Here is a 27,958-nt window from a genome sequence, read left to right as displayed (position 1 = left end):
GTGAAAATATGTTGCATGAGCATGACAAATCCAATAATACTTGTTTTTATATAATATAAATATTAGTATTCGGATGTATAAATTTTGTCAAGTTTTATATAATTTGAGTTCAGACAAAACTAACCATCAAGTTTTCTAGACAGAGGAAGTATATTTCTTCATTCATGCAACATCAATGGAAATGCCATGACAAAAAAACAAATCTATTCATAAGAAATACCCTTTTAGGTCTCCTTTGGAATGTGGGATTTTTTTTCATGTTCTTTCGTTTTTCATGTGAAAATAAACTGAATCTTATGAAATTTCTGTACAATTCTGTGAAATTCCTACATTTCAAAGGGGCTTATTAAAAGAAACATGGGTCTCTCCTTTGTCCTTTGCACACAACCTCAACTTAGCTCGGGGACGCGAGCGACAATTCATCAGATTTTTTATTTAGCAAAAAAACAAATATTTTAAAAAGAGCATGTTCCAAACTAATTTAATTTCTAGAAAGTAGCATTTTTGTTATGTCGACCGCGTGGCTCGCCGCTACAATCACGTCATATGTATTGGTGTGACTAAATGAACACGCTGACATCGCCAAGAGCACTTTCCACATGTATTGCTGATGTGGCAGTGAAGGATGCCTTTGGTTGGGCTTTTGGAAGTTGTTTTTCTTCCAAAGGGCAAAAGCCAACTAAAGAGGTAGGAACTAAAAGCTGCTTTTTAGAAGCCTCTGCTTTTGGGTACTACAGTTTGAAATCATCTTGGACCCTGTTTTTTTAAATGCACAAGCGAGTCTTCTGGATACTCTTAAGAAGGTGAGGCACTGTAAGAAAAATGGACCATAGGTCCATTTACTTTAGATTTTGGTGTTTGATGACCAACACAACCAAATTGGACTAATAAATTTGTAAGTAATTGTTTTGTAGTTCAATAGGGTGCAAGACTTGACTTGGACGAATGCAACATGATGATCCGATGATCAACACCATAAGCAAGACCCTAGAAGCACAAGAGAAGATCCAAGATATCAAGCAAAGTCCAAGCACAAAGATGGAAACTAAGCCGGACGTAAGGATCAATAAGAAATGAATAAAGAAGGGGCTCGGCAGAGACAATCGAACTCTGCCACGAAGGCACCGGACGCGTCCGATCGTTGCTCGTGCAACCGCAGTGACCGACGCAATGACCGGACGTTGAGCAAAGCAGTGACCGGATGCACAGGTGACATTGTTCATCGTCTAACTAATAGTATTTATTCTCCAAAAATTAATGTTCCATTTTCATCTACTACAATTACACTCTAAACTTTATTCAAGTACTACATATAAATTATATTTAATTTTTGTTTATAAAAATTGCTTCCGTGCCAATGTCTAGAACTACTTATTCTACCCTTCGCGTTAGGATTTTTCATTAACACATATAGGTATTTAAGTAAACTAACTCACTATATTTATAGATCTATCTCTTAGGCCATAATCTCAGTGCTTAGCGAGCTCGTAACACCAGAAGTGTTACAGACATGATGATCCGACGATCAACACCATAAGCAAGACCCTAGAAGCACAAGAGAAGACTCAAGATATCAAGCAAAGTCCAAGCACGAAGATGGAAACCAAGATGGACGCAAGGATTGCGAAGAAACGAATAAAGAAGGAGCTCGGCAGAGACGATCGGACGCTGCCACGAAGGCACCGGACGTGTCCGATCATTGCCCATGCAACCGCAGTGACCGACGCGATGACCGGACACTGAGCAAAGCAGTGACCAGACGCACAAGTGACATTGTTCATTGTTACGGCAACGTTCTTAGCGTGACCGGACACGATGATAGGATGACCGGATGCACCAAGAAGTAGCATCCTATCATGTCTAGAAAGGTTCTAGAGCAGCACTAGCGCGACCGGACGCGTTCGATCGAGTGAGACCGGACTCGGCCTAGAGTCCGATCAACGTGCGTGCTCCAATGGTTGGGAGGGCTGGACGCGTCCAATCAAGGCGTGACCCGCGTTCGGTCGCTAGCTGAAAGCTTGGTTTTTGCCTCCAACGGCTAGTCTCGACTTGGAGCTTATAAATAGACCTCTCAATCGGCTATTTGAGGTGTGGAGAGCTGAGGAAACATACTAAGGGTGTTGATACACCATTTTAGTGATCTCCACTTGCATAGTGCTTAGTGATTCATTAGGTGATTACCGTAGGTGCTTTGCAAAGTGCTTAGGTTGATTAGACCACAGCTTATGCACTTACTCTAGGTTTAGACCTAGTGTTTAGTGAGGTTTGCACACTTCTTATCACTCGGTGCTTGCGTGCACTATTGCTGTATATTAGAGGGGCTTGTAGTCTTGCGAGATCACACCAACCGTGTTTGTGGTGTGGCCGTTGTAACACCCTTGGTGTTACGATCTTGTTTAACACCGTGATTTAGGCCCAAGTAAAATTTTTGAAACGAGTTTCTCAGATTTTTTATTTAAAACGTACTCGACGTGATAAGTGAATCATGTGTGACTTAATTTTTTTTTTGACTCGAATAAACGCCCAAGTTAAATTACTCAGTGTGTAAAGAAATTTAGGAATGTCGAACGACGATTCTAGTGAGCAGTTTGTTCGGTTAAATTAAGCATAAAAAACAACTTTTATAAATAAAATAAAATCCATTAATAAATAGAACGATATATATATCTATACCCACGGGTTTATTTTGATAAGCACGAACTGACGAGGGAGAGAGCGCAGCAGCTCCGTTTATTTTTCCTGATGTATAGCGTACTCATTGCATGGCAATTATTCACCGTCTCGTTCTCATCGTGGCTCTGCATTTCTCTGCATTGCGAAGCCTCCCATCCAATCGCATCTGTACTGGTCCACTGTGCTGGACGTCTAAAATTGGTGCACGTGGTTCTGCCCCTGCCCACGCCGTGTCCTCTCTCTGCCATACACCGATGAATAGCCGCTTCCTCCGTTGTTCCATTGAACTATTGACCTTATCGTGCTGTCTCTGCTGCCTGCCTCAGTCTTATCCTTGCCTGCCTCTGTTGTCTGCTCTGCGTTCATGTTCAAGTGGAGAGGACCGAGCTAGCTTGTGCCACTGCATGTTGCGCCTGCCTGTGCACTCTTTTCTCTCTCTCTGTCCTTTTGCTGCACTGCTGCTTGTGCTGCTCGTGCGCTCTCTCTTGGTAGTGACAATGGGTGGTCTTGTCCAAAAATTTTAATGGGAGCACCAGCTGTCCTGCAGCGGCCCACCTTTTTGAGCACCAGCAGCCAACACATTTTTACAGCACCAGCAGCCGAGCCGGCGCAGTTGCATTTGGCCCGTTCTTCCTTGCCTCCGACTGTATCCTACACCGGCGCCATTCTCTTTCCTCCTTGCGAGCGCAACCATGCCCGGTCGTGGCCGTGCACCACCCCACGCCGGACCGACTGCTTCCTCAGCGCTGCTCCTTCCAAGCCGTAGCGCCCCACCACCATGGTCACGAGCCTCGAGTGCGAGCACCGCTGCCGCTCGTCGCCTTTCCCTTTCCCCCCTCGTGAGTGCACGAAGCTCCAATGTCCCGCGCCCTCGCTGCCTCTGCACGCGCAGCGCGCCCGAGCCACCGTGTCTCCTCCTATTTCCCGCGCCTCGGCCACACCATGCACCCTAGGCTCGCGCTCGCCTTGCGTCGAGCTCCGCACCGCCTCGCCTTTGCGCCTGCCGTCTTACAATCTCAATTAGCATCTAGTTCCTTTTCGTGCCTAGATTTGCATTTGCATGTTTAATCTTTTGTCATGCACACACTAGGTATATCTTATGGTAGGCTTGCTTGGTATCACTCTTACCATTGGAGCAAACTTACATGGTTTAAATTGCTTAGGAGCATGGCACATCTTATTTTACAATTGTTTATCTAATATATGTCAAAGTTTAAATTGTAGATAATTTCTCCTGATTATCGCTTTTGAAAATGATTCTCACAATCATGTGATATCATCTTTCAAGTGGTATCTTTGATTCTAAAATTAGTGTGCATGTCTTCTACAAGTATTTCATGCTTGTATGCACAAATTTAAGAGGAGGTTACTCTATAAGTTGGATGCTTTGAGACTAACACTATTTCAAGCTTACCATGTGTGTAGTAGTATCATTGCAAGGTAAATGGAGTTTCCAGAGATAAGCATCATACTTCAAATATCCATCATCTATTTCAAGCGGTGTCAATCAAATTGGTTTCTACATGTGGTATTCCTAAATCAATATCATCATGTTGATTTCTTTTTGGCTCTTATATGCTTTCTCCATGCATTATATAGGTAAAACTTCCTTGTACATTAATTTGCCAATTATGCATATACTTCATCTTTCACCATATGTATGCATAAATTTAAAAGGAGCTTAGTCTATGTAATGTGAGAGTCAAGTTTTATGATCTATTTCTCTCCACATATAAAGGATCACAAAATTTGACCCTCTCTTATGCTACTAATGTCTTTCTTTTCGGTGTTTGATTTCAAAGAGGGAGAATTTATAGAATAAAAACAAGATCATAATAATTTATAAATAGTAATCACTACTACAGAATGTTACTATAGGGGCGGCTACGTTAGCCGCCCTTCCCAGGGTGTTCCTACAGAGGGTGCCTCTGTAGGGGCGGTTTTCTAACCACCCCTGCAGTGCCCTCTGTAGGGGGCAGCTGGTGTTTTCAGCCACCCCTATAGTTACCTCTGTAAGGGCGGCTGGTAATATCAGCCGCCCCTGTAGTGGACTTCTGTAAGGGCGGCTGTATCACCAGCCGCCCCTGCTGTGTGTATTTGTAAGGGCGGTTCAATCAAGAACCGCCCCTACAGTGGATTTTCCAGCAAAAAAAAAAATAATTCAAATTCAAGTCTGACCGCCACAAATATACATATATACATCCACAAACACAAGACCATCATCACAAATCATAATTCATAAAAGTCCATCATTACAACATAGTCCATTATGAAGTCCATCATTATAACAAAGTCCAAACCGTTCCAAAGTCTGATCCAAATCATACCACAAGTCCACATTGTCATCAACGACCTAGGGCTAACCTATCAGTCTCCTGAAGGTGTTGATACAGAGGATTACTACCTAAGTCAGAAAGAAGATGATGGTAAGTGCCTTTATGATACACAATCTGGTCCATTATAAAGTTGCAAAGGCCGTCGGCCATCTCTAAGAGCTCATCATCCTTGTATGGGTTCCTTCTCGTGTCTTTATCTTTCTCCAACTACAAGAAAACAAGTTTAGGTTTACTATATCACAACATATGCGAACTTTTCATACTACGAGCGAAGAGGTTCAAACTTACCAGATTAGGGTTTCTGTTGTAGCCACCGATGGTACTCATCATAATACATGTGTAGTATCTACAATGTAGACTCCCAGGCTTCTACTTGGGGCACTGTGTGTTTTGCATATGGAGATGTTAAGTAATGTTATTGACAGACACGTAATATATGGAGTACCAAAGTAAATGACACTTACCGCACATAGAGTTTTGACATACAACTTTTCCTTCCTATTTGGATGATGCCTCCCCTTATGTTTCTGGACATAGTGTCTGAATGCCCTGTTTCAATGGTTTTAGCAAATGCAACTTGTTAGTATCCCACATTGAACCTTATAAGTATGTATACAAACATAGTAGCTAAAATGAGGATTGTCAATATGTATACGTCTTGACAATCATTATGAAGTCTTTGTATGTCTCGACTGGAAAATCCGCTGAATCAAAGACCCATGCCATGCTATGTGAGAGCCAGACGCTTATGCAAATCCAGTGATCGTTGTATGAATTTAGTCATAGAAGGAACACATAAGCTCTTTTGCATCGAACAAAGTAATTTGAACAAAGCTAAGTATACAGTCGAACTTACTTGAAGTGGTATGGTATCCATATATCATCGTGTTGTTGGAGATTTTTAAAACATAGGGCAATATATGCCGCAACCTTGAGGGACTCTTCCAATATTTTCTTGTTCCTAATGTACTCTTTCTTCTTAAGTGTCTTTCCAGCTCCTAGTTCTTTGCAATCTAATTTCCACTCTTTAGGGTAATTAAAATTTGTTGATGCTATAGGTGAAGGGTCTATATACCCGTGTTTCAGAGCTGGCCTCTTTTTCACAAAGTCCGCTTGCATTCTACAAATCACAGCGCGGATTAGTTACAACAAAATTAAAAGATTACATTCATATCATATCGAGAGGGCAAGGACTTACAGGCACCATATATGAATCAGATTCATTTCCATTCGTCCGAGGTGGAAGCATGCCTGGATATCCTTAAACTCAATGGCAATTTGCCCACCTGGGGCTCCAAATGTGCCGGCAGGGATCCATGCTTGTAAGATTTCTAGTTCTGTTATCTGAGCACGCAAGTACTAATCATGGAACTTTCTCATTCCACGTAGCAAGCACTGTAGGACTCGGTTTGGTAGGAAGTTCTTGCCTTTTTCATATTTATCCGGGCAATCATCTGACCATTTGAGGTTATCAACAGCTGGATACTTGTTAAACCCTTTATGTAGTTTGCTAGTGGTGCCCTCCTCAGTGGTGCCCTCCTCAGAAGCTGGTGCTCTGAATTCTTTTACTTGGTTCTTAGGCTTGAACTAGTCATGAGCCATCCACTTGTGCACCGACGAGATGTCATTAATGCCCACATACGATGGCCTTATCTTGATTGGGATTTTGTTTCGAGCTTCCCATTCGGGCATGTCCTTGTCAACTTGTGCATCACCTGCTCCAGGGGCCACTTGTTCTTCATGTATCGGCTGTTCACGAGGCAATTGCTGTTTATGAGACACTTGTTGTTCATGTATCGGCTGCGCTTGTTGATAAGAATGTTGCATCTCATCATGCCTTTGCTCGGTACGAGCTAGAGAAGGACGTGGCATGTCATCATGCCCATGCTCGATACAAGGTGGAGAAGGATGTGGCATGTCATCATGCCCTTGCTCAGTATAAGGTGGAGAAGTCTCTAGCATGTGGTGGTCATGGTCATGGGCCGATGAGTATACCTCCCCGTCCTCAATGGGTCGCTCCCGAGGATGAACTTCAGTTAGAGTTGGCAAAGACTTGGTCAATACAATGTCCCGTCTATGCCAGAGGATGAACTGGTTCATGACGTCTCCGAGTAACACGAGCCCCTCGGGAGTAGGGTGTTCTATCTTCTAAGTCATGAACTCAGGCTTCACGGTATGCACCTCGACCCGAGTGTAATCCTGCGGGATGTCCCTATTGTGCCACGTGCCGCCCAGAGGATGTGCCACGCCCATTGCCACCTCAATGATCACGTTTTGCCTGCCCATCAGAACCACCAATTTACAACTGGTTGGCGCCCGTATGCAATCGACAGGGGTTTCGGTTGCATTGGAACCTTGACTGCTGGGAACATCTGGAGGGCTGCCAACTATCACTAGTTCTCTGGGCAGCCCCATTGGTGTCTGTGGCTCCATCATAGATAGTCCTTTCTCCACCAACATCTTTTCAACTAGAGCCTTCACTTGGCGCTCAAGATTAGACTCTCGGTCTCTGCCATGTTTCTTGTACATGTGCCTCTCCTCTACGAATCCGTGCTTCCAGGACATCCTCTTCCCTAGCCCCCTAGTGCGTCCTGTGTGCTCAGGGTTTCCCAAGGCAACGGTAAGCTCGTCCCTCTCTCTGGAAGGGTTGAATGCGCCCTTCTCCTTGTCTTCAGCAAGTTTTAGTATTTTTGATACTACCTCTCCGGTCTCCGGCTTAGCAAACTTGAGGCTACTACCGGATGAATCGACACTCCTCGCGTATATCCACTGTTTAAGGTGTGGCTTCAACTTTGGCACTTCCGTATTCCCAGCAGCTTCGGCCTCTACGTCCATCTTCCTAAAGACCTCTTGCTTGCCAGCGTAGCCACTAGGGCCTAGACGAGGGTAGTGTTGGTTCTTCTTCGCCTGCTCGCTGTTACGGGCACTGAGGGACAATGATGCCTCTGAAGTCTTCTTAGCCATGAGCTCCTTCCATTGACTAGGAGTTATGTTGCCATACTCGTGGAAAGGAGTTAACTTCTGTTGGATAAAGTTCTTGTTCAGATCTGACTGCCAACGTCGGAAGCTCTGCCCCATTATCTTAAAAGCATTTTGTTATACCAACTCATGTGTTCCCTCCAGAAACCTAAAGTTCTGCTTTAGCTTCTCCCATAGGTCTACCTTTTGGCTCATAGGTACCAGATTCCAGCTACGGATAGCTGGGTACAACTTATCTCTAACTACAAACCTGATGTGATTACGGAATTTCGCCCTGTATGTATATGGCTCAAGGATCTGCCCATCTGGTCCGACCTCTGTTATCACATAGCATGCCTTGTCGTGATATTGGTTTGGCTTTCTAATCCCCCTCGTTTCCTCTTTGGCTGGGCAGTCTCAGTCGTGGTTGTGTCCTGAGGTTGTGGAGCGGAGGCCTCATTGTGAGTACCTATGGCTCCTTCCTCTGATCTCCTTTGCCCTACTACGTATTGTCCGGCAAGACGAGCCGGAGGCCGATGTCGTCTTTTCAGAGGTTGAGTAGGGATGACCTGTGTATCTGACAGGTCAAAAGTGTTAGCAGAGGTAACATAAAGCCATAGCATTAGCCAAATTTACAAGCTACTAAGGCTTTAACCATACCTCATCATTCGGATTAAAATCCTTGTCCAACTCGTCCTCCGTTGGCCTCCATCTTGGTTCTTGTGGGAAAGGATCCTCAAGACTTACATATCCCCCTGATGAGGTGTCGTCATCATCATCTCCTTCTTCACCTTGGGCATCCTCTCCGCCTTCTCTTCCCTAGGCTCCCCCCACTGGATCATCATCATCGATAAGGTCCTCCTGAGTAAGCATCACTTCTAGACCATTTTCTAACTCATTATCGAACTGCTCCTGAGTAAGCTGGTCATCTAGTTCTTGCTCTCCTTGGGATGGTTGCTCATCATTCATGGGGCATCGGGATGCACTCTTTGATGTTCACGACATTTCATGCCTTGTTCTAAGATACGCAAGAAAAAAAGTAGTATAAGTAATAGAAGTAGTAGTACTAGTGGTAGAAGTAGTAGTACTAGTAGTACAAGTAGTAGTACTAGTACTACTAGTAGTAGTAGTACTACTAGTACTACTAGTAGAAGTAGTAGTGCTAGTGGTAGAAGTAGTAGTACTAGTAGTACAAGTAGTAGTAGTAGTACTGGTAGTAGTACTTGTAGTAGTACTTGTAGTAGTACTGGTAGTAGCTTGTAGTAGTAGTACTGGTAGTAGTAGTACTGGTAGTAATAGTAGTACTTGTATGCTGTAACTGTAAGAAATGAAACTGAACTTTTTTTAAGAATCCACTGGCACTTCAATGTTTCTCATGAATTGCACTTCATGCCAAATGGAAAGTAAAAAAGACGATTACCAGTGACTAAAACTACAACCTGGCTCCTGTATGCACCTTAATGTAGTCCTACCACAATTACCTTGTGCACTTAGCCAGTCAATCATTTGATGAATGAGAAATAGGTAAACTTACTTAAGGCACATCTGCTAGTGATTAAACGTCAACTACACAAGGTGATAATGTGGACCTATTTGCTGATATCATCCTCCATTGTGGATGGCTTTTGTTATTATGATTAACTACAGAGTGCAGTTAACACTCACTTTTGATAGGTAATGTGATGTGACACTTGTGAGTAATGCTGTGTAGATCACTATAATAACATGCATATGCTACTGTGACCAAGAAAAATATGTTATTAGATTCTCCATGTGCTAGGTCCATTGCAAGCATGTGGTATCCCATGGCAAGGTAATCATGATTAGCTTCTAATGACAGTCGACTAACATGGTGAGCTGTTAACTGTTACAGAGGTCTACTGTAGTCCTAGGGGAATGTTGCAAAACTGGACATGAAGCTGTGAACTGCAAATTTTCACCGTTTCTTGTTTTTTGGTGCATTTATAAAAAAATAGCATTCATGAAGAATTTATACTTTTATTGGAATTTAATGGTGCTTATTAGTATTTTTATATAAGTGAGTTCCTTCAAAAATATTTGCAATTCAAACTTTGATGTGTTAGATAATCCTAGTGATGCCAACTACTGCCTGCAAAATCCATTTACAATAGGTTCTCCATTTTTCAGTAATTGATCGTATGCTTTTGTTCTAGTATCCTTTATCATGTTCTTTAGTATCTTGTTGTTGACAACTAAATAGTTCCTAAACACTTCTTGTTTTATTTATAACCTCTACTCGTACTGATAAAAGACATTCTATCTTCTGAGTTTGACCAGTCCAGTGGATGGCCTTGTTTGTTGCAATGAGAAAGTGGGTGAGAGGATCATCCAGGAGAATAACAATACTGTGGTAAATGTTATTGGGAACCAACCTGAAGATTGGCAGAATCCAAAAGGACGTGTTTAATTAAGTGGTGGTTTCTCAATTGTTGAAGGAGAACCTTTTACAGTAATACCGTGGGCTGGTGTAGAGGGGTTCCATATGACAGTAAATGGGCGGCATGAGACATCATTTGCCTATAGAGAGGTGAACTTTTGCAAAACAATAAGACTGCATACTTCACTTTTTGTGAGTAATTGAGTGTTACATAATTGTGAAAGCTATTAGGTTTTTTATAGAGGTCGGAGCCATGGTTGATAGCAGAAGTCAAGGTTTCTGGTGATTTGGAGCTCTTGTCATTCTTGGCTAATGGGTTACCGGTTTCAGAAGATATAGACATGGCTAGTGTTGCGGTTTTGAAGGCCCCACCTCTGCCAAAGAAGCAAACTTTTCTGCTGGTTGGTGCTTTCTCTACTGGAAACAACTTCAAGTGGCGGATGGCTTTGAGGCGAACATGGATGCAATATAAGGCTGTTCGCTCAGGCGATGTAGTAGTCCAATTTTTCACTGGTCTTGTAAGTTCACTATATTTGCCTCAAGTACATTACAATGTTTCTATTTCTGTCTTTTGAACTAGTTTCTTTTTGGTTGAGATACCCTGCTGTATCAGTAAAGAACCACTTGCATATTCTTGCATCTTCATAGCCAAATTATTTCCCTATTTTCCGACTAGCTTTAGCATGTAAGAGCCTAAGCGGCAACTCCTCTGAACAGGGACTAGTTTGGAAGTGAGTCTCATGTTTAGAATAGAAGTAGTAGAGAACATAATGTCGTAACCTGTTCTTTTTTGCCTATATTTTGTTTGGAAGCCAGTTTGGAAGCCAGTCAATCAAAATGCACAGAAAGAACAAAGATAACAAGAAACCAATAATTGTCTCTACTGCTAGTCAGATTCCAACCACAATACACATGACTGTCTACCTTATCAGTCTCGATCACAAGTCATGAATACTGAGTTCAAACAACATATCTTAAAATAACTAAAAAAATTAAAAACAATTGGTATGGCCATACATGTTTGCTATTTGCTAGTCCTAAAGACTATAGTGTCTTTCATCACTACTAACATAAGTAGTAATGGTTATGTTATAATGGAACTCATATGATGCTCTGAACCAACTTTAGAACACATTAAGATAGGAACAGTCAAGAAACATGTTATGAAGGAAACAAACAATCGCATAGTTAAAGACTCTAAAACAGGGCAGTGAAGCGGCTATAAAATTTGAGGACATATGCAAATCTAGAAAAGGATTTATGAGAAATTAACAGCAGACAATGGGGATAACTCATACAAGATCATGTGAAGAAATTACAAATAATAATAACAAAAGAAGCAAGTTTGTTTACCTCTAGATGGAAACAATTCAAAAAGAGGGGAATCCCAATGATTATGCCTCTCTGGCTTCTCAAATCTCCTTACAAGATCTTCAAATCTATCATCATTGAAGAAAAAGCCAATGAGAGGGCAATTGTAACTGATAGTTGACAGAGTAGTGCTTGAATAGAAAAAGCACAGTTGTGTTATTATTCCGACAACCCCAAAATTCAATACAGTAACTGAACTACTAAAGATTTATAACCTATGAAATACAAGTTTGTTTAAAATAAGAATGCGAACATCTGACCCCATTAGTGTTTCGGGTCAATGAGCTCCATACAGATTAGATCTGACTTACATATTACTTACATATCCCTACAATGGTCCACTTCTGTATCACAAAAAAGCTAAAACATAAAAGAGGAAGTATAAAAGAAATCACTTTCTAATGGATGATTTACTGTTCTGAACTGTTCAAAGCAAAATAAAGTTTCCATTATTTCCTATAGATGCTCTTGACAAAAGGATCATGCAGGACATAGTCATGAGTTCCAATTTGTCCTACTTGTTGAATTAAAAGAACTTTTGTAACTTTGTTTAGGTGAGGCTCTATCTTGTAAGTTTACTTAGTTAATCCTTTGATAGATACCAAGAATAGCCTAAAAAGGTAGCTCATCATGCAAACAATATATTACCATCTGATTCGCGATGTTAATTAAATCCATACTTTCAGAACACGTAATGTCGTCTACAACTCCAGTTTGTTTGTATTATGCTAGGAAAGCCATCATTCTAAGTACATAGTACATAAACAAGAGAGCAAGTGCCTACCACACAATATCTTACTCTAGATGCACGCGCAAGACACCACAACTCATACCGGTACCCCTGCATATTATCAAGTGAAAGTCAATTAATTGTATCCAAGACAAAGACACAGGTGCGCAATAATATTGCAAGACCATAATGCATTTGAGGCATCGTAACTGTAAAATGATGCAAGGCAAATTGCAGAATCTATTTTGTATCACAACTAACGTGAGAGTTTATACAGAACAGTACTGATGTAGCAATAACAAGAGCAGCACATAGTTGCAACTATGAGTGTCAAATCACTGATCCAATGAAAGTCAGTCAATAAAGATAGGAAGAAGCAACACTTCAAAGGTCTGGGAAACTTTTATGTCTTCTGGAACCCCCGATCATCACAGTGATGAGGGCAAACATATATAACTCACCTAGTGCAATGCAAACATAACTGACCTAGTGCAATGCAAAGTGCAAAAACTCAAATGACAATTTGTCGGATGACTCGTAACCCTTGTGTAAGCTGCAAAGGTCACAGAGTGGTTTTAGAATATGCTACTGAAAATATATGGGATCAATTTTTGTATAGAACTATTTTCCCAAATATTACGTCTCAATCATTCACCAAATAGGGCAAATGGAAAAGAAATTCAAATCTTTACCATAAATTAGATAGGTAACGAAGCAATGCTTACTATAAAGAGAAGGATTCGTATGGTGGAAACTGTCTCTGTTCCACACGGAGGTGGATGACAAGCTCAAACTGCCAAGAATTTCGTGGGTTAGATTTGAGATGGAGAGCAAGATACAGATCGATTTGGGGGGAGAAGACATAGAGGTAAGACCAATAAAAATGGAAATGAGAACCTACTCGGATGTACCCTCGACTCGCAAGACCTCCACCAGGTCATCGTTCGCCTGTTGTCGCCTGCCGTCGTCGCTTCCAAACACGCGGATCTGATGGCGAACGCGGATCTGATAACAAGAGCCACGGCCGGATCTGCGGGTCGAGCGGGGATCCTACCCGCCGGTGTCGGCGGCACGAGGGGAGGACTCCCGGTAGTGGAAGCGGAGGTGGGCGCCAAGCGGAGGCTCAACGACGACGAGATGGCGCTCGACGCGCGCGAGCGGTGGGGCATGGCCGGCGACGGGGCTCCCAGTTCCGGCCGCCGCTGGTCTGGCTCAAGGATAAGGCGGTCGCCGAAGAGCGGAGAGGGAGAGGGAGGGGGGCCAGCCGCCGAAGATGTGTCGGGAACCCTAGCCGCGAAGGAATTGGATAGCCTGACGGCGTCCACAGGAGATTTCGCCCAACACTCAACGGGTGGCCACAACGACGACATTGATATACCTCATAGCACTGTAGGGGCGGCTGACGTTATAAGCCACCCCTACAGAGAAACTGTAGGGGTGGCTGAGGTTATAAGCCGCCCCTACAGAGAAACTGTAGAGGCGGCTGAGGTTATAAACCGCCCCTACAGTTATTTTTTTTTCAAAAATCTAAATCAAAATGGGGAAAAAATTAAATTTTAAAAAATTAAAATCAAAACTACTACTAAAATAATTTTGAGACACCAAATGACCTCAAATGAAAATCAAAGTTGTAGAGGTCATAAAGATTTACAACTTTTATTTTGGTCATCTTGTCATTTGACAAAATTTGAACATTTCAAATTTGAAATTTCAAAAAATGATAAGTTCGAACAAAAATTTGAGACCCAAAATGATTTCAACATAAAAAGTGATGAATACCAAAGTTGTTCAACTCATTAATATCTACAACTTTTATTTTGGTCAACTTGTCATTTGACAAAATTTGAACCTTTCAAATTTGAAATTTAAAAAAATGACAAGTTTGAACCAAAATTTGAGACCCAAAATGATTTCAACATAAAAAGTGATGAATACCAAAGTTGTTCAACTCATTAATATCTACAACTTTTATTTTGGTCAACTTGTCATTTGAGAAAATTTGAACCTTTCAAATTTGAAATTTCAAAAAATGACAAGTTCAAACCAAAATTTGAGACCCAAAATGATTTTAACATAAAAAGTGATGAATACCAAAGTTGTTCATCTCATTAATATCTACAACTTTTATTTTGGTCAACTTATCATTTGACAAAATTTGAACCTTTCAAATTTGAAATTTGAAAAAAATGACAAGTTCGAACCAAAATTTGAGACCCAAATTGATTTCAACATAAAAAGTGATGAATACTAAAGTTGTTCAATTCATGAATATCTACAACTTTTATTTTGGTCATTTTTTAATTTGACAAATTCTTAGTCCACATTGTTCACTAATCTTACACATGTCTCATATAGTTTATAAAACCTTATGAGAGATGTGTCACATTTGTGAACAATGTCATTACCACTTTATCATATGAAGAAATGACCAATACAAAAGTTGTAGATCTTGATGAGTTATTCAACTTTGGTATTTATCATTTTTTCAGCTGAAATCATTTGGGGTACCAAAATCTTGTCTGAAGTTGCATTTTTTGATATTCAAAATTTAAATTGCTCATACTTTTCATATGTATATATTGACAAAAACCAATAAAATAAATTGATAGAGAATTATTTTAGAAAATTTTAGGAAAAAAATCATTAGATTTGGAGTTAGTATGAGAAAGAAAAACTAGTTACAAAGTTATCCACAGATTAAAAAAAGAAATCACACTATTCACTATGATCATGTAAGGATCATCTAGAACAGTGTGATTTCTCTTTTTAATCTGTGGGTAAACTTTGTAACTAGTTGTTCTCCCTCATACTAACTCCAAATGTGATGGGTTTTTTTCCTAAAAATTTTTAAAATCATGCTTCAGCATTTAAGTTTGATCAAATTTGGATGTGACAATGTTTTACACATTTTAAAATTTGAAATTTGGAATTTGACAAGTTCAAACCAAATTTTCAAACCCTAAATGATTTCAGATGTAAAAGTGATGAATACAAAAGTTGTTCAACTCATCAAGATCTACAACTTTTATTTTAGTCATCTTATCATTTGACAAAATTTGAACCTTTCAAATTTGAAATTTGAAAAAAATGACAAGTTCGAACCGAAATTTGGACCCCCAAATTATTTCAACTGAAAAAGTAATGAATACCAAAGTTGAATAACTCATGGAGATCTACAACTTTTATTTTGGTAATTGCATAATTTGTTAAATTCTTAGTACACATTGTTCACACAAACATACATGAATGTAGTCTCACACACACATACATGAATGTAGTCTCACACACATACATAAATGTAGTCTCACACACACATACATGAATGTAGTCTTATGAACACTGACACACTTACATAAACTAGCTAGCCCACCATGACAACTTTTCCCTTGACACCTTTTCGTTCCCATGGCAATATATCTTTGGGCAGGTTCTTTTTCACAGCCTCGATCTTCTTACAAAAGTCTGTGAATAGCGGCATCTCATCACACTTATTGTAAGCTTCAACATCGTCTACGTCATCAACTCCGATGATATGTTGTTTTTCAGAGGCCACCACGTGCTTTGTCTTCTTCTTTGGGGGGAGGTTACTTTGTGAGTCGGGCATATAGAAGACTTGAGCGACTCGTTCAGCGAGCACCCAAGGGTCATCCTGGTAGCCTACATTCTAGAGGTCGACGACTCTCTATCCAATCTCATTTAATTGATGTTGCTTGATCCAGCGGCATCAAAATAGAGCCACCTTTATATCCCTTCCATAGTCAAGTTCCCATATATCTTCAATTATGCCAAAGTACAGCACCTTTCGCCCCACTCCGTCGAGAGCCTCTATTCGGACGCCGCTGTTCTGATTCATAGATTTCCTGTCCTTTGTGTTGGTATAGTATGTGTACCCATTGATGTCATAAGCATTCCAAGACATCACCTGTTTCGATGGCCCGGCCGCCAACCGACTGATGGTAATAGAATCTATGGTTTCTCCAGGCTGTATGTTCTGGTCCTTCAACCATGATGTTAGGCGTTGCTTATGCTGTTTCATGACCCAATCATCTGAATGGCCATTCCTCTCGGCCATAATGATAGCCATGTGTTCATCAATGTACGGTTGCATCACTGCCATACTCTACAAGACACTATAATGCGCCCGACTCATCTCTCTATAATCATTGTCGAGGAACACTTTCCTACCACTTATGCCCTTCCTAGCTAGCCTTCCCTTGTGATGAGAATCGAGATTACCAATCCCTCTCTATACTTTTAGCCACTCTTGGCAGCACTCGACGACTTCTTTGGAATTATAACCCTCTATCATGGAGCCCTCTAAGTGTGTTCGGTTATGCACGTATCGGCTTAGAACCGACATGAACCGCTCGTAGGACCACATTTCATGCAAGAAGCTAGGGCCCAACGCCTCGATCTGATGAACCAGGTGAATCATGAGATGTACCATTATATCAAAAAAGCGGGAGGTAAACACATCTCTAGCTGGTTCTGGGTCTCCACCATGAATTCATGTAGGTCACTCAGCTCTTGCCTGCGAATCGTCTTCTATGAGATCTTCGAAAAGAAGTAGCACATGCGGGTGATGGCCATCTTTAGGAACTCTGGCTTTATAGCTCTGATTGCAATTGGTAGGAACACTATCAGCATCACATGACAATTGTGAGCCTTGTAGTATGTTAATGATAGGTCTTTCATCGACACTAGCTTCTTCGGGGTCGCCGAAAACCCAGTCGGCACTCTGACCCCCCTAAGGAAATTGCATATAGCTCTCCTCTCCTCTAGGGTTAGGTTGAAGCTAGCCGCGAGAAGACTGTACTTGCCATTATCTTGCTATACCGACCAAAGCTCTCGCATCACGTTCAGCTGCACCATGTCTTTTCATGATCTGAGACCATCCTTTGACTTGCCCGTGTCCATCAAGGTAGCCATGAGACTCTCAAAGACATTCTTCTGCACGTGCATCGCATCAATGGCATGGGGGACCTCCAAGTCTGGCCAATAAGGCAGGTACTAAAAGAAGATCGATTGCTTCTTGAATGGTACGCCTTCGATGGGAGGTGTGCTTCTATCTCTAATTGTTCCATTTGGATTCTTCTTTCCATAGACGATGTGTATGTTTTGGACCATTCTGAACACATGTTCCCTATTACGACATCTCTCTAGAGGGGGTTCATCCTCCGAGATGTTGCCATAGTATCTTAGGTACAATTTGCCGTGGTACTTGTGACCTGTCTTTAAGAAGCGCCGGTTCCTTATGTAAACTATCTTCCTAGATCCATTTAGGAACACCCATTTAGTACCATCCAAACAGACTAAGCATCTAGTCTTGCCTTTGAACTGTCTAGACAGGGCAAACAACGTGGGGTAATCATTGGTAGTAACAAATATTATTGCTTTGCATATAAAGTCCTCCCACTGGAACGCATCGTACATCGGCTCCCCATACCTCCATAGCCTCTCCATTTCTTGCATCAGAGGCTCCAAGAACATGTCTATATCAATGCCTGGTTGTTTGGGGTCGGAGATAAGAATGGTGAGGAGAAGGTACTTCCTCTTCTAACACAAATATGTTGGGAGGTTGTACATGGTCAAGATGACTAGTCATGTGCTATGGTCGGTCATCCTCTCATTAAAGGGATTCATTCCATCGGTGCTCAAGCCGAACCGTACATTTCGTGGGTCATCACTGAATTCTCCTTTGTACTTGGCATCGAACAATTGCCACTGGCTACAATCGGCCGGGTGTGCGATCGTATCATCATCCACCTTGCACTCATCATCCCACCATGTCATTAGTGCAGCTTCCTTAGGGTTTAGGAACATACGCCTCAAGCGGTCGGTCACTGGCAAGTACCACATAAGCAGGGCAGGAATTCTTCTCTTATTTGCATTGTTGCCTAATGGAGTTTCCTCTGAGGGCTAAGATTCTTGCAGCACCTTCTTCCCACCCTTCTTCCCCTTTCCTATGGAGGCTTCCACCCTACTTTGAAGGTCATTGTTCTTGTACCGACTAGCCCCACTCCTAGGACATGTATCTAAAGTCTCGAACGATGTGCCACGCCGAAAAAGGATACAGTGGTTGGGGCATGCATAGATTTTTTTCAGCTCCCAATGTGAGTGGACTTATAACCTTCTTCGCTTGGTATGTGTTGGCGGAAACTGTGTTCGGCTGTGGGAGCAACCGTGACATGAGGCATAACAGATCATTGAAACTGCAGTCCGACCAGCCATACTTAGCCTTCAGGATGAGTAGCTCAAGCACAAAACGTAGCAGTGTGAAGTATGTCGGACAGCCCTTCTCAGCATCATACACAGTCTTCTTCGATGCTTTTGTCATCCTCTCAAGATTTTCTAGACCTCTCTTGCTCTTTTCTAATATTTCTGGTCCAAAGGCCCCAAGCATTTCGTCCAAGTTGTCATCGTCATCTACATCCCCCTCACGTGCTTCGCCATCATTGCTGACACCACCAACATCATCACCACCTTGTTCATTGCCAAAGCCACCACCTTGTTGATTGCCATAGTCACGATCCATTTGTTTCTCAAGATCGTCTGTGAATCGGGACAAGTATGCTTGGGTTTCAGCTTCATCAGCTAGATCATCGTCGCTGTCATCAACAACCACTTTTCACCGTGATGAATCCACACGGTGTAGTCCGGAACAAATCCTCTCCTAATCAGATGTTCTTTGATGGTACTCACATCTCGAAATGCAATAAGATTCTTGCAATCTTTGCATGGACAAATAATTGTGTCACTATTCTCTTTCAACGTCGCTGTATGCTTCTCTGTGGCTTTGATGAATTTGTCCACCTCATCACAGAAAAGAGCGTCGTGTCTTAACGAACCATACATCCAAGAGTTCCTGTAGTCCATCTTATAGAAACAAAACAACCAAAAAAGAATATTACTCGAGAATAATTGTATATACCTGAGACACGCACCATGATAGTAGAGGATAGTTAATTAATTGACTATTAATGCATAAATATTTTAAAATATAAATTGATAGGTTCAAATAAACAATTTCAAAGAAAACAATTAGCAACATTTAATATTTCATCCACTACCTTTCATGCAAACTCCATTCCAATTTCATGGTAGAGGATAATTCATTAATGGCCTATTTATCTATAACTAATTAAAAACACGCATTATAGAAAGGAATCAAAATAAATATTAAATGATAATTAGTAGCCATGGTAGAGGATATTTTACACATTAGCAACAATTAAAATCTTACACATTCACCTACATACAAACCCTAGTCACATAAAGAAAAAATTAAAAAAGAATAAAAAAAACAAAATCCTAGATCTAGATCTAGATATAGGATTTCATGACACATGCATCAAACTTCACTAATACTACACTAAAATCAACAAAGATGTACTAACAAATGGTGTAATCTTACTTCCCTACCTAATTACCCTAGTATAGTGAAAATTAGAGTCCAATTTCACTCATAACTAGCTCAAGCTTCATGAAAGCAAGAGAAAACAAAAAAAATCAAATTACTCATTAACCAACGAATTAAACTTCAAATAAAGGGTTGTAGAAGCATTTCCTTACCTTTTAGAGCCTCTTTATCAAAGGATTTGAGATCAAAACCTTCCCCCCTTAGTAGAGCAATTTTTAGGAGGAGCCAAAGGCCTTCCAACCTTTTTTTTGGTAGAAGAGTATGTCCCAAGGTGAAAAAAGGGGTGACTGCTGCTATTTATTCGTGCATCGTCAGTAGGGGCGGCTGGTGATTCAACCGCCCCTACAGTAAAATAGCAGGGGCGGCTAGTGGCAGCCGCGCCTACAAAATGGTCACTGCAGGGGCGACTGGTGATTGAGCCGCCCCTACAGATCACCCCAACTGTAGGGACGGCTCAGGTTACCAGCCGCCCCTACAGTTCCATCTGTAGGGGCGGCTGGGCTGCTGGGGACCGAGGACGCCCACTATAGGGGCGCCCCCAACCCCAGCCGCCCCTACAGTAAAAATGGCCCCGTTCCTACTGCGCGAATCTGTAGTAGTGAATGGTCCGAGAAAAGAAGGATAGTGGATTATGATTCTTGTATAAGGAAAGCATGCAACTTTGTGTTGTGAAAGCATGCAACGAAAATGGCCGGGCGGGGCATTCCGGATATTGAGCTGAGCTGCAGCCACGGACACCGCCACCGCCAAAGACGACGGAAGCACGGCCGCATTGCAGGCTCCGCTGCGGTGCCGCCGTGCCGGAGAGATCATCGGCGGTGGCTGAGGAAAGACCGGAACGGACTGTGAGAGGAAAAGAGAGAAAAGGAAAAAAGAAAAAAAAAGAAAAAGAGTAAAAGACTGTGAGGAGGAAAAAGAAAAAAATAACTGAAAGAGGAAAAATAAAAAATGGTAACAAAAATTAAAAATTTATGTGTGGCTGCTGGGATTCGAGCCCAGGTCTCTACGGCCACAACGTAGAATTCTCACCACTAAACTACAGCCACATTGTTGTGAGTCGTCAGATACTTTTATACTAGTATAAGAGATAAAAGAGAGTACGTACGATGCGCGCAATTATCTGCCTCCATGTATGTTACAGTACTAGTGTCCATGCAGTATGCTGCCAAAATACCAGGCACAGGATCACTGAAGTTATGCTGCTGAGTGCTGAGAGACAGGCACATGATGTTACTAGTGTCCACGTGGCCACGTGGGATCACTGTGAGTTAGTTTGTGCTACCGATACCGAAATGCCAGGCACAGGATCACTGAGTTATCTCGGGCGGCTATTGAGTAGCCGATAGGAGCTTTTACCAGCCCCCGGTTGCCGATTTGTGCTGCCATGGAGATCTAAGCATGGCTACGGCGAACTTTTTTGGGCCGACATACATATCGGCTGTCCCGTGGCCGATAAGGCTGAATTGTTTACTTGTGGCGACAAATACTACTTTTATATACTTTATTAATAATTTAATCATTTCATTTACTCCGTATATACTTCCTCGGTTTCCATAATCCCGTCCCATAAAAAGAATATTTTTGTGATACATGCTAATCAAACTTTCTTAAATTTGACTAATTTGTACAAAATATTATCAATATTTATTTCTTAAAGTAATTTTTTTATAAAAATATATTTAATGATTTATCTAGTGGTATTAATTACTCCATTCGTCCCAAAAATAAGTGCACGTCTCGTATTTTAAGAAGTCAAACACTAGTTTGACCAAATATATATATAAAAATATTTATGATTGTGATACCAAATAAACATCATTAGTCAAATTTGATATTTGTTGACTCTTCAATGTGTTAGATGACCACCTGAAAATATCCTAACAAAATTTGGAAAATAAATAACATGACATCCTTTTCAGAGTAAATACTCCATTCGTCCCACGAAGAGTATCATTCTCACTTGACGAGAAGTCAAATATGTTCAACTTTAATCAAATATACTATATCTCTAAAAAAAGAATGTGACTACAGGTTACGTGCCAGTTAAAATGGTTTACCTTTGACCAAATTTCTAGTGAATGGTATTTGGAGCCGTGGACAAGAGAAGTCATTGCCAGCTCTTGTCTCTTTCAATCAACAGTAGTCACTACTAGGCTTCACAGCTTAATCTCCAACGTCCGTGCTACATTAGGGCAGTCCCAATGAAAGAAACTAGTAGTTTCTATAACATATGATACCGCACCAAAAAAGTACTGCTTTTCAACCCATGGTTTCTATGAGTAATAATTATTTTCTCTTTCTCTCTCCCAACTCTATCTTCTTCCTCCAATGGGAGTGCGACACGAGCTCTCTAGAAACTGGTGGTTTCTCTCCAATGGCGATTTCATGGTTTCTTGGTGCATTGGGTCAAGAGTAGACCTGATTTCTTCATGAAGAAACTATTTCTATGATTTTTGCTCTCTTTCTTCATTAATTACGTTGCCATATCAGCGTTTTGCCTACGTGGCAAGTCATTTAATGAGGATAGAAACCATCATCAATGCACCATTGGGACTGCTCTTAGGCTTTTCACAGGAGTATCGGCAGCGTAGCCAATAAGCCCAGTCAGCTCTCCAAAAGCCGATAGGGGTAATCGGCATGTGGACTACCGATTGGAGCCAGTCGGCCTCTTAATTGCCGATTGGTTTATGGCTTGTCTGATTTCCATGCCAGGTAGGTTTATCGGTATTTTTTTGTCACTTAGGCTTATCGACATTTGGGCTGCCGACAAGTATCTTATCGGCTTTCCTACTGCCAATAGTATGTTAGTTTTACAATTTCACAAAAACAGCATCTACTTTTATAATTATTTATTAATTAAAATAAGTTCAGAGGGATGGCCTCCGGTTCCACCGCTCCAATCTTGCCAAGATCAAGGCAAGGAGATAAGCAGATGAGAACAACATCCAGAACAAGTGGATGCTTCAGGCCTATCCAATCAAAACCACAACTCTTGTAAATAAATCCTCAGTGCAATATGTTTACGATAATTAGTAATTAATATCCATGCGTTGGTAATTGGAGCCATCACCCTCAGCCTACAAAGGACAATCAACACAACTGTCCCGATGTTAACAGCCACGATGTCACAGCTTAACACTTTTAGAGTAACCAAAAAAATAAGAAGAGAAATCAGTGTTGTTCACAACAAAAATGATTATTGTGTTCTTGGATTCACTGAATCTCGTGATCTCATTTATGAATTCACATGTTTTTCCAACTCTTTGAGCCATTGCTGAAGATACAACTCATCCTATGCTATGGTACTAACACTAATATATCACTGCAAATGATTTCTGAAAGGTTTCTTGATGGTGAAAGTGAAATCATCCAGTCGATAAAATCGTCCAATTATGAACTGAGCTGTTAGGGGTAGCTTGGGTCAAACTAAACCCACATGAACAAACAGCGCACAATAGTTTTGATGACTAAGGGTTGAGACCTCGGATGATGCAGCAAAAAGCCCCAAGAAATCAACCAATAATCTATAAGCCTGGGCCTCCAAGGTGGGAATGGACACAAAAAACCCAGATCATTATCATGCTGCATTAAGCGCAGTTGTATTTACATTTTCCACGACACAGAATCTGGTCATCTGACTTATTTCAATTGACTTATAATGTTACATAGATCGTGGCATAAAGAACTACATCATAACCAGCTTCCTCGAGGGGCTTGTGGCACTTGTTGGACAGCAGCTAGAGGGTTCATCTGGACAGAGAACGCAAGCTGAAGTGCATCAACGAATGCTCGTCGTAGAGAAGAAGCTTGCTGGAACACAGTCCTGTTCAGCAGATTCATACACAAAAAGTTCACTTTTGACTGTTAAAGCACGAAAACAGACAAGGTGCCTTGGATCATATTGTCAACTGAGAAGTTCTTACCTCTTCAAGCCAGCAGTTTTCCTTCGGAGCACATACACGGCTGAGAACAGCAGCGTGAACAGAAACATTAACTTACCGCTTGGTAGAACAATATGTATTTTTCCAAACTTCAGGCGAATCGAATGAAACCACCAGAACAACGGATCAAATTGATTTGCAACATGCTGGGATGATTGAGCGGACTTCACTAGGACCTTTTTGACCCCATCGCACACAGGGGCTATCTTTGAAGGTAATCGTATTGCATGAAGCTTTTTTAGTAGGTCCTGTAGGAAAAAAAAAGAAACAGCTTGATGAAAAAAGAATGCAACAGTAAAACTTACTGAGAAAAGCAAGAATAATGGGAATTCAGAAACAAGTGGTTTTGGAAATATAAGGAGTCCTAGTTTAGCATGAAAATCATTTGAAAATGAGAAAAAACAAGCATACTGTAGTGGTAATTCATTCAGAAAAGAAATGGTTTTGGAAATATAAGGAGTCCTACTAGTTTAGCATAAAAATTATCTGGAAACCTACAAGATCCCAAGCTGGTATAGACCTAAGTTGGGTATAGACCTAAGTTGGCATAATGGAACATTTGGATTCAGTTTGCTGTGAAAGAGTTATTAACCAATGTTTACAAGAAAAATACCTGTCGTCTTTGCTCAGTCAGATCAGCTTTTTCTGCCCATGAGATAGCAGTTTCCCTATCTTGAGAGACAATACAGAGGAATGTTACTGTATACAATTCTGCCACCTGAAAATACTGCCCAGTTGACATAACAGATGTAACAACAAAACCATTTGAAGCGCTGTCATGCCCTCCATCCAAAACATAAACCTCATCATTTGTATATCTCCAATTGGCAAGGTACTCCTCAAAGATTGGTCTGAGGTCAGATACAGATCCTGCTGCCATTTGAATGGTAGCTCTATGAGGAGAAATATAACGGTCATTGATACAGAAAAATGATGGACATATTACGTATAATACTAAGTATATGAGACTTCTGAGTAGCAATTACCCTGTAAGGAAAACTCTAGCAGGTACTGATGGCACTGAACCAAACATCGTCTTAAGCTGAACAAACATCTCAGGGGTCCTGGAATATTTAGCATAGTGTGTTAGGATAAAAACATAGGCATGAGCTCTGCGTATGTTCAGCACAGGGAATCTCTACACTATGTAGGCACGTGATGCTTTCCATTTGGCAAATCTAGGCACTAATTTGATTATCAACAGTTTGTCTCATTACAGCACATAACAATATACCAAATTTGGTTCTGGCAGGAAGTATAGGTACAAAAAATAAATAGGAATTGAGAAGGATTTACCTCCTGAGTTCTTTTAGTGCCTGCACAAGTACCATCCCAGCCGATTCAAGCATCTCCAGGAGCTCGTCCTGGTCGCATGCGCTCTCCAAAGAGGCCGTGCGTATTTGATCAGCGACGGATAAAGCAGCCAACATTGCCTGCTCGAACGATCCACTGACTAGATAGCTGAGACATGAGGATGATAACAGGGTAAGGAAACAGTTGACAATTCTTCTTGCTTTTCAGATAAAACATGACCTTGCAAATTGAGGTATTCAGGTATGCAATGAAAAGCACTGTAAATAATGGCAAGCACTCTGCAGCTCCGTCGATCATCAGCAGGCAGGAACGAAGATGTTCTAAAAATTCGGCAATCATAGCAACCATATCAAACAAAGAGACTATGCTTCTGTGCTTTCCCTCCTCTCTTTTTTTGTGTGTGAATGTTTTCCCTCCTCTTGCAGTTCTAAACTGAATGAAGCAAGATGCCCATAACAGATTTCTACTCAGGACAACGTAATTCGATTACAAAACCAGTACTCATCAATTAGTAATAAGCAAGGCCAGGAAACTAGCTACCCTAAGAGACGACACGGATAGAAAACATAGTGGGCAGGAGTAAGTAAAGGACGGAGCAGAAGGGAAGAGGGATCTTACTACTCGGCGTCGTCGATTTGCTTCCAGATAGGCGATTCCTGGGCAGAGGTCCCCATGGTTCCAGAGAGCAGGGGCGCGAACCTGTCGTGGTTCATTCAGGTTGAGAATTGAAGTTCGTAGGCGTGCATAATACATGCATTATCTTTGCAATCACAACAGATCCGAATACAAATAGCCAAATATCTTAAGTTAGGGTTTGGGGTGCTCGGTCTCGAGCAGGAAAGAGAAGGGGTGGGCATACCTGGGGCGCTCGTCGCCGGCGAAGACCTGGGCGGCCCAGTCGTGAGCGCGTGCGGCGAGAAAGAGAGGCCACGAGAGTGAGGCAGGGCCGCAGGGGTGGGTGATTGGGGGAACGGACAACGGAGCGGGAGAAGAAAAGGTCGCAGGGGTGAAGGAGGTCGATTGTAATTGACGACTATTTTATTTATTATTTATTAAAATCATTTACGGTCCTTAGATTCAAGTTCTTTTATTTTAAAATTCTATTTTTCAAATTATTCAAATAAACACGAATGAAGGAATTACTAAAACTACAGTTGTAGATTTTAAAAAGATAGATTATAAGTTTTAAAAAATTGTACCAATTTCATATTTTCTAAATTAAAAAAATAGGTATAAATTATAGTGATTTACCTATTATATTATTATTTTTAGAAAATACATACATAATCAAAACCACCTTTGAAACCAAAACTATTCTTTTCCTTATTTCACAACCACGGCATTCATGTTTTCTTTATTTGACACAAAAAAACATTCATGCTTTCCTTATTTAACACTACATAGTTATGATATATTTTATCAAAAAAAATCCTAGTTCTGATATAGAGGGGCATTTGGGTCGTTTTGGTGGCTACTCAACACCACTAATGAAGGAAATGGATGCTAGTGCCACATCGGGAAGGAAATTTTAACTCGATGCTAGATAAGGAACTTTGATTTTGAGAGTGCCTTACAAGAAATACTGATTTTTTTAGTGGCTCATAGATAATTCTCTCTTGTATATATATACCGTGTTTTTCTAGGGCCTTGGGAGTTTTGTTTCTGATCCTAGTGCTCAACTTCTCTTTGTAAAGTTTATTTATTACTTTCTAATAATGTATTCTTTCTCTGTAAAATAATTCCTCTATTTCAAAATTAGAATTCATTTTGACTTTTATATATACATACATAGAGTCTGATTAGATGCATGTATTAGCCTTAGTTTGCATTAAATTTTATGCAGCATAACCAAAGTGTAAACATATGCAATGCCTTCATGTTTGGTTGTTCTACGTAGACAAGTCCCATTCGATAAAATTGTGGCCGTTTGTTTACTTTTTATTTCTCCTTATATGTTTTATTAAGGGTCTCATGTTTCTAGTAAAGGTCAAGAATATAAAAATATTTTATTTTTGTGCGCACATCCACTTATACAAATTTATAATGTCTAATACGGAAAAATCTTATGTACCGCCTAATGTTGCATTTGCCTACTCTGATCATCGTGCAAGCCCACATAAGAGCCTCTGCAACTAAACATAGGTAAATTGCATTTCACTGGTGAAAGGATCAAGATGCCCAAGAGGGGGGTGAATTGGGCTAATTCTAAATTTTCTTGCAATAATCAAATCCTACGGATAGCCCAATTAACCCCTTGTGCCTAGAAAAGTGTTTATATCAAACTAATGCACAACAACCTCTCAACCTAAGTTCCAAACTTACTCTAGCAAGCAATTCTTATGGAAGTAAAAACAAGTATTGAATTGCTCAAAGTAAATGCTCAAAGTAAGTGCTCAAAGTAAATAGAGAGAGAAAGGAACGCGGCGATGTTTTGCCGAGGTATCGGAGAGTCGCCACTCCCCACTAGTCCTCGTTGGAGCACCCACGCGAGGGTGTAGCTCTCCCTTGATCCGCGCAAGGATCAAGTGCTCTCTACGGGTTGATTCTTCGACACTCCGTCGCGGCGAATCACCCAAAGCCACTCACAACTTGAGTTGGGTCACCCACAAGCTCCGCCGGGTGAACACCAAACTCCCAATCACCACCAAGCCGTCTAGGTGATGGCGATCACCAAGAGTAACAAGCACGAACTCTCACTTGACCACGCGAAGCCTAATGAGAAGATGGATGCACACTTCGCTACTCTTGATTTGCTAGTGAGGCTACTCTCTTGGATTCTCAAATCACAAACACCTCACTAGGACCTTGCTCTTCTTG

General features: G+C 41.1%; 1 protein-coding gene and 1 non-coding gene across 2 annotated transcripts; both read right to left on the bottom strand.

Moving 5' to 3' along the window:
- Nucleotides 1-20,860: 20,860 nt before the first annotated feature.
- TRNAH-GUG (transfer RNA histidin (anticodon GUG)) lies at nt 20,861-20,932 on the bottom strand. Its single transcript has one exon. It is a non-coding gene; the product is annotated as a tRNA-His (tRNA).
- A 2,508-nt stretch (nt 20,933-23,440) lies between these two features.
- On the bottom strand, nt 23,441-26,160 carry LOC136527675 (protein APEM9-like). The gene is made up of 7 exons (XM_066520467.1): nt 26,001-26,160; nt 25,760-25,840; nt 25,124-25,288; nt 24,814-24,891; nt 24,441-24,720; nt 23,810-24,075; nt 23,441-23,709 (listed from the first exon to the last, which is right to left on the bottom strand). Exons 2-7 carry the CDS (start codon nt 25,813-25,815, stop codon nt 23,577-23,579), a joined length of 978 nt encoding a protein of 325 aa, XP_066376564.1. The 5' UTR covers nt 25,816-25,840; nt 26,001-26,160; the 3' UTR covers nt 23,441-23,576.
- Nucleotides 26,161-27,958: the final 1,798 nt, after the last annotated feature.

This window comes from Miscanthus floridulus, chromosome 19 (assembly GCF_019320115.1).
Source record: "Miscanthus floridulus cultivar M001 chromosome 19, ASM1932011v1, whole genome shotgun sequence".
In the NCBI taxonomy this organism is placed as follows: domain Eukaryota; kingdom Viridiplantae; phylum Streptophyta; class Magnoliopsida; order Poales; family Poaceae; genus Miscanthus; species Miscanthus floridulus.
Note: the sequence above shows the minus strand (reverse complement) of the source record. Positions and strands in the feature narration are given on the sequence as shown.

Coding starts and splice junctions, on each gene's coding strand:
- LOC136527675 (XM_066520467.1), bottom strand. CDS start 25,815: ATGGGGACCTCTGCCCAGGAATCGCCTATCTGGAAGCAAATCGACGAC. Junction 24,892..25,123: donor GCACTAAAAGAACTCAGGAG/GTAAATCCTTCT, acceptor TAAATATTCCAG/GACCCCTGAGATGTTTGTTC. Junction 24,721..24,813: donor GCTAGAGTTTTCCTTACAGG/GTAATTGCTACT, acceptor TTCTCCTCATAG/AGCTACCATTCAAATGGCAG.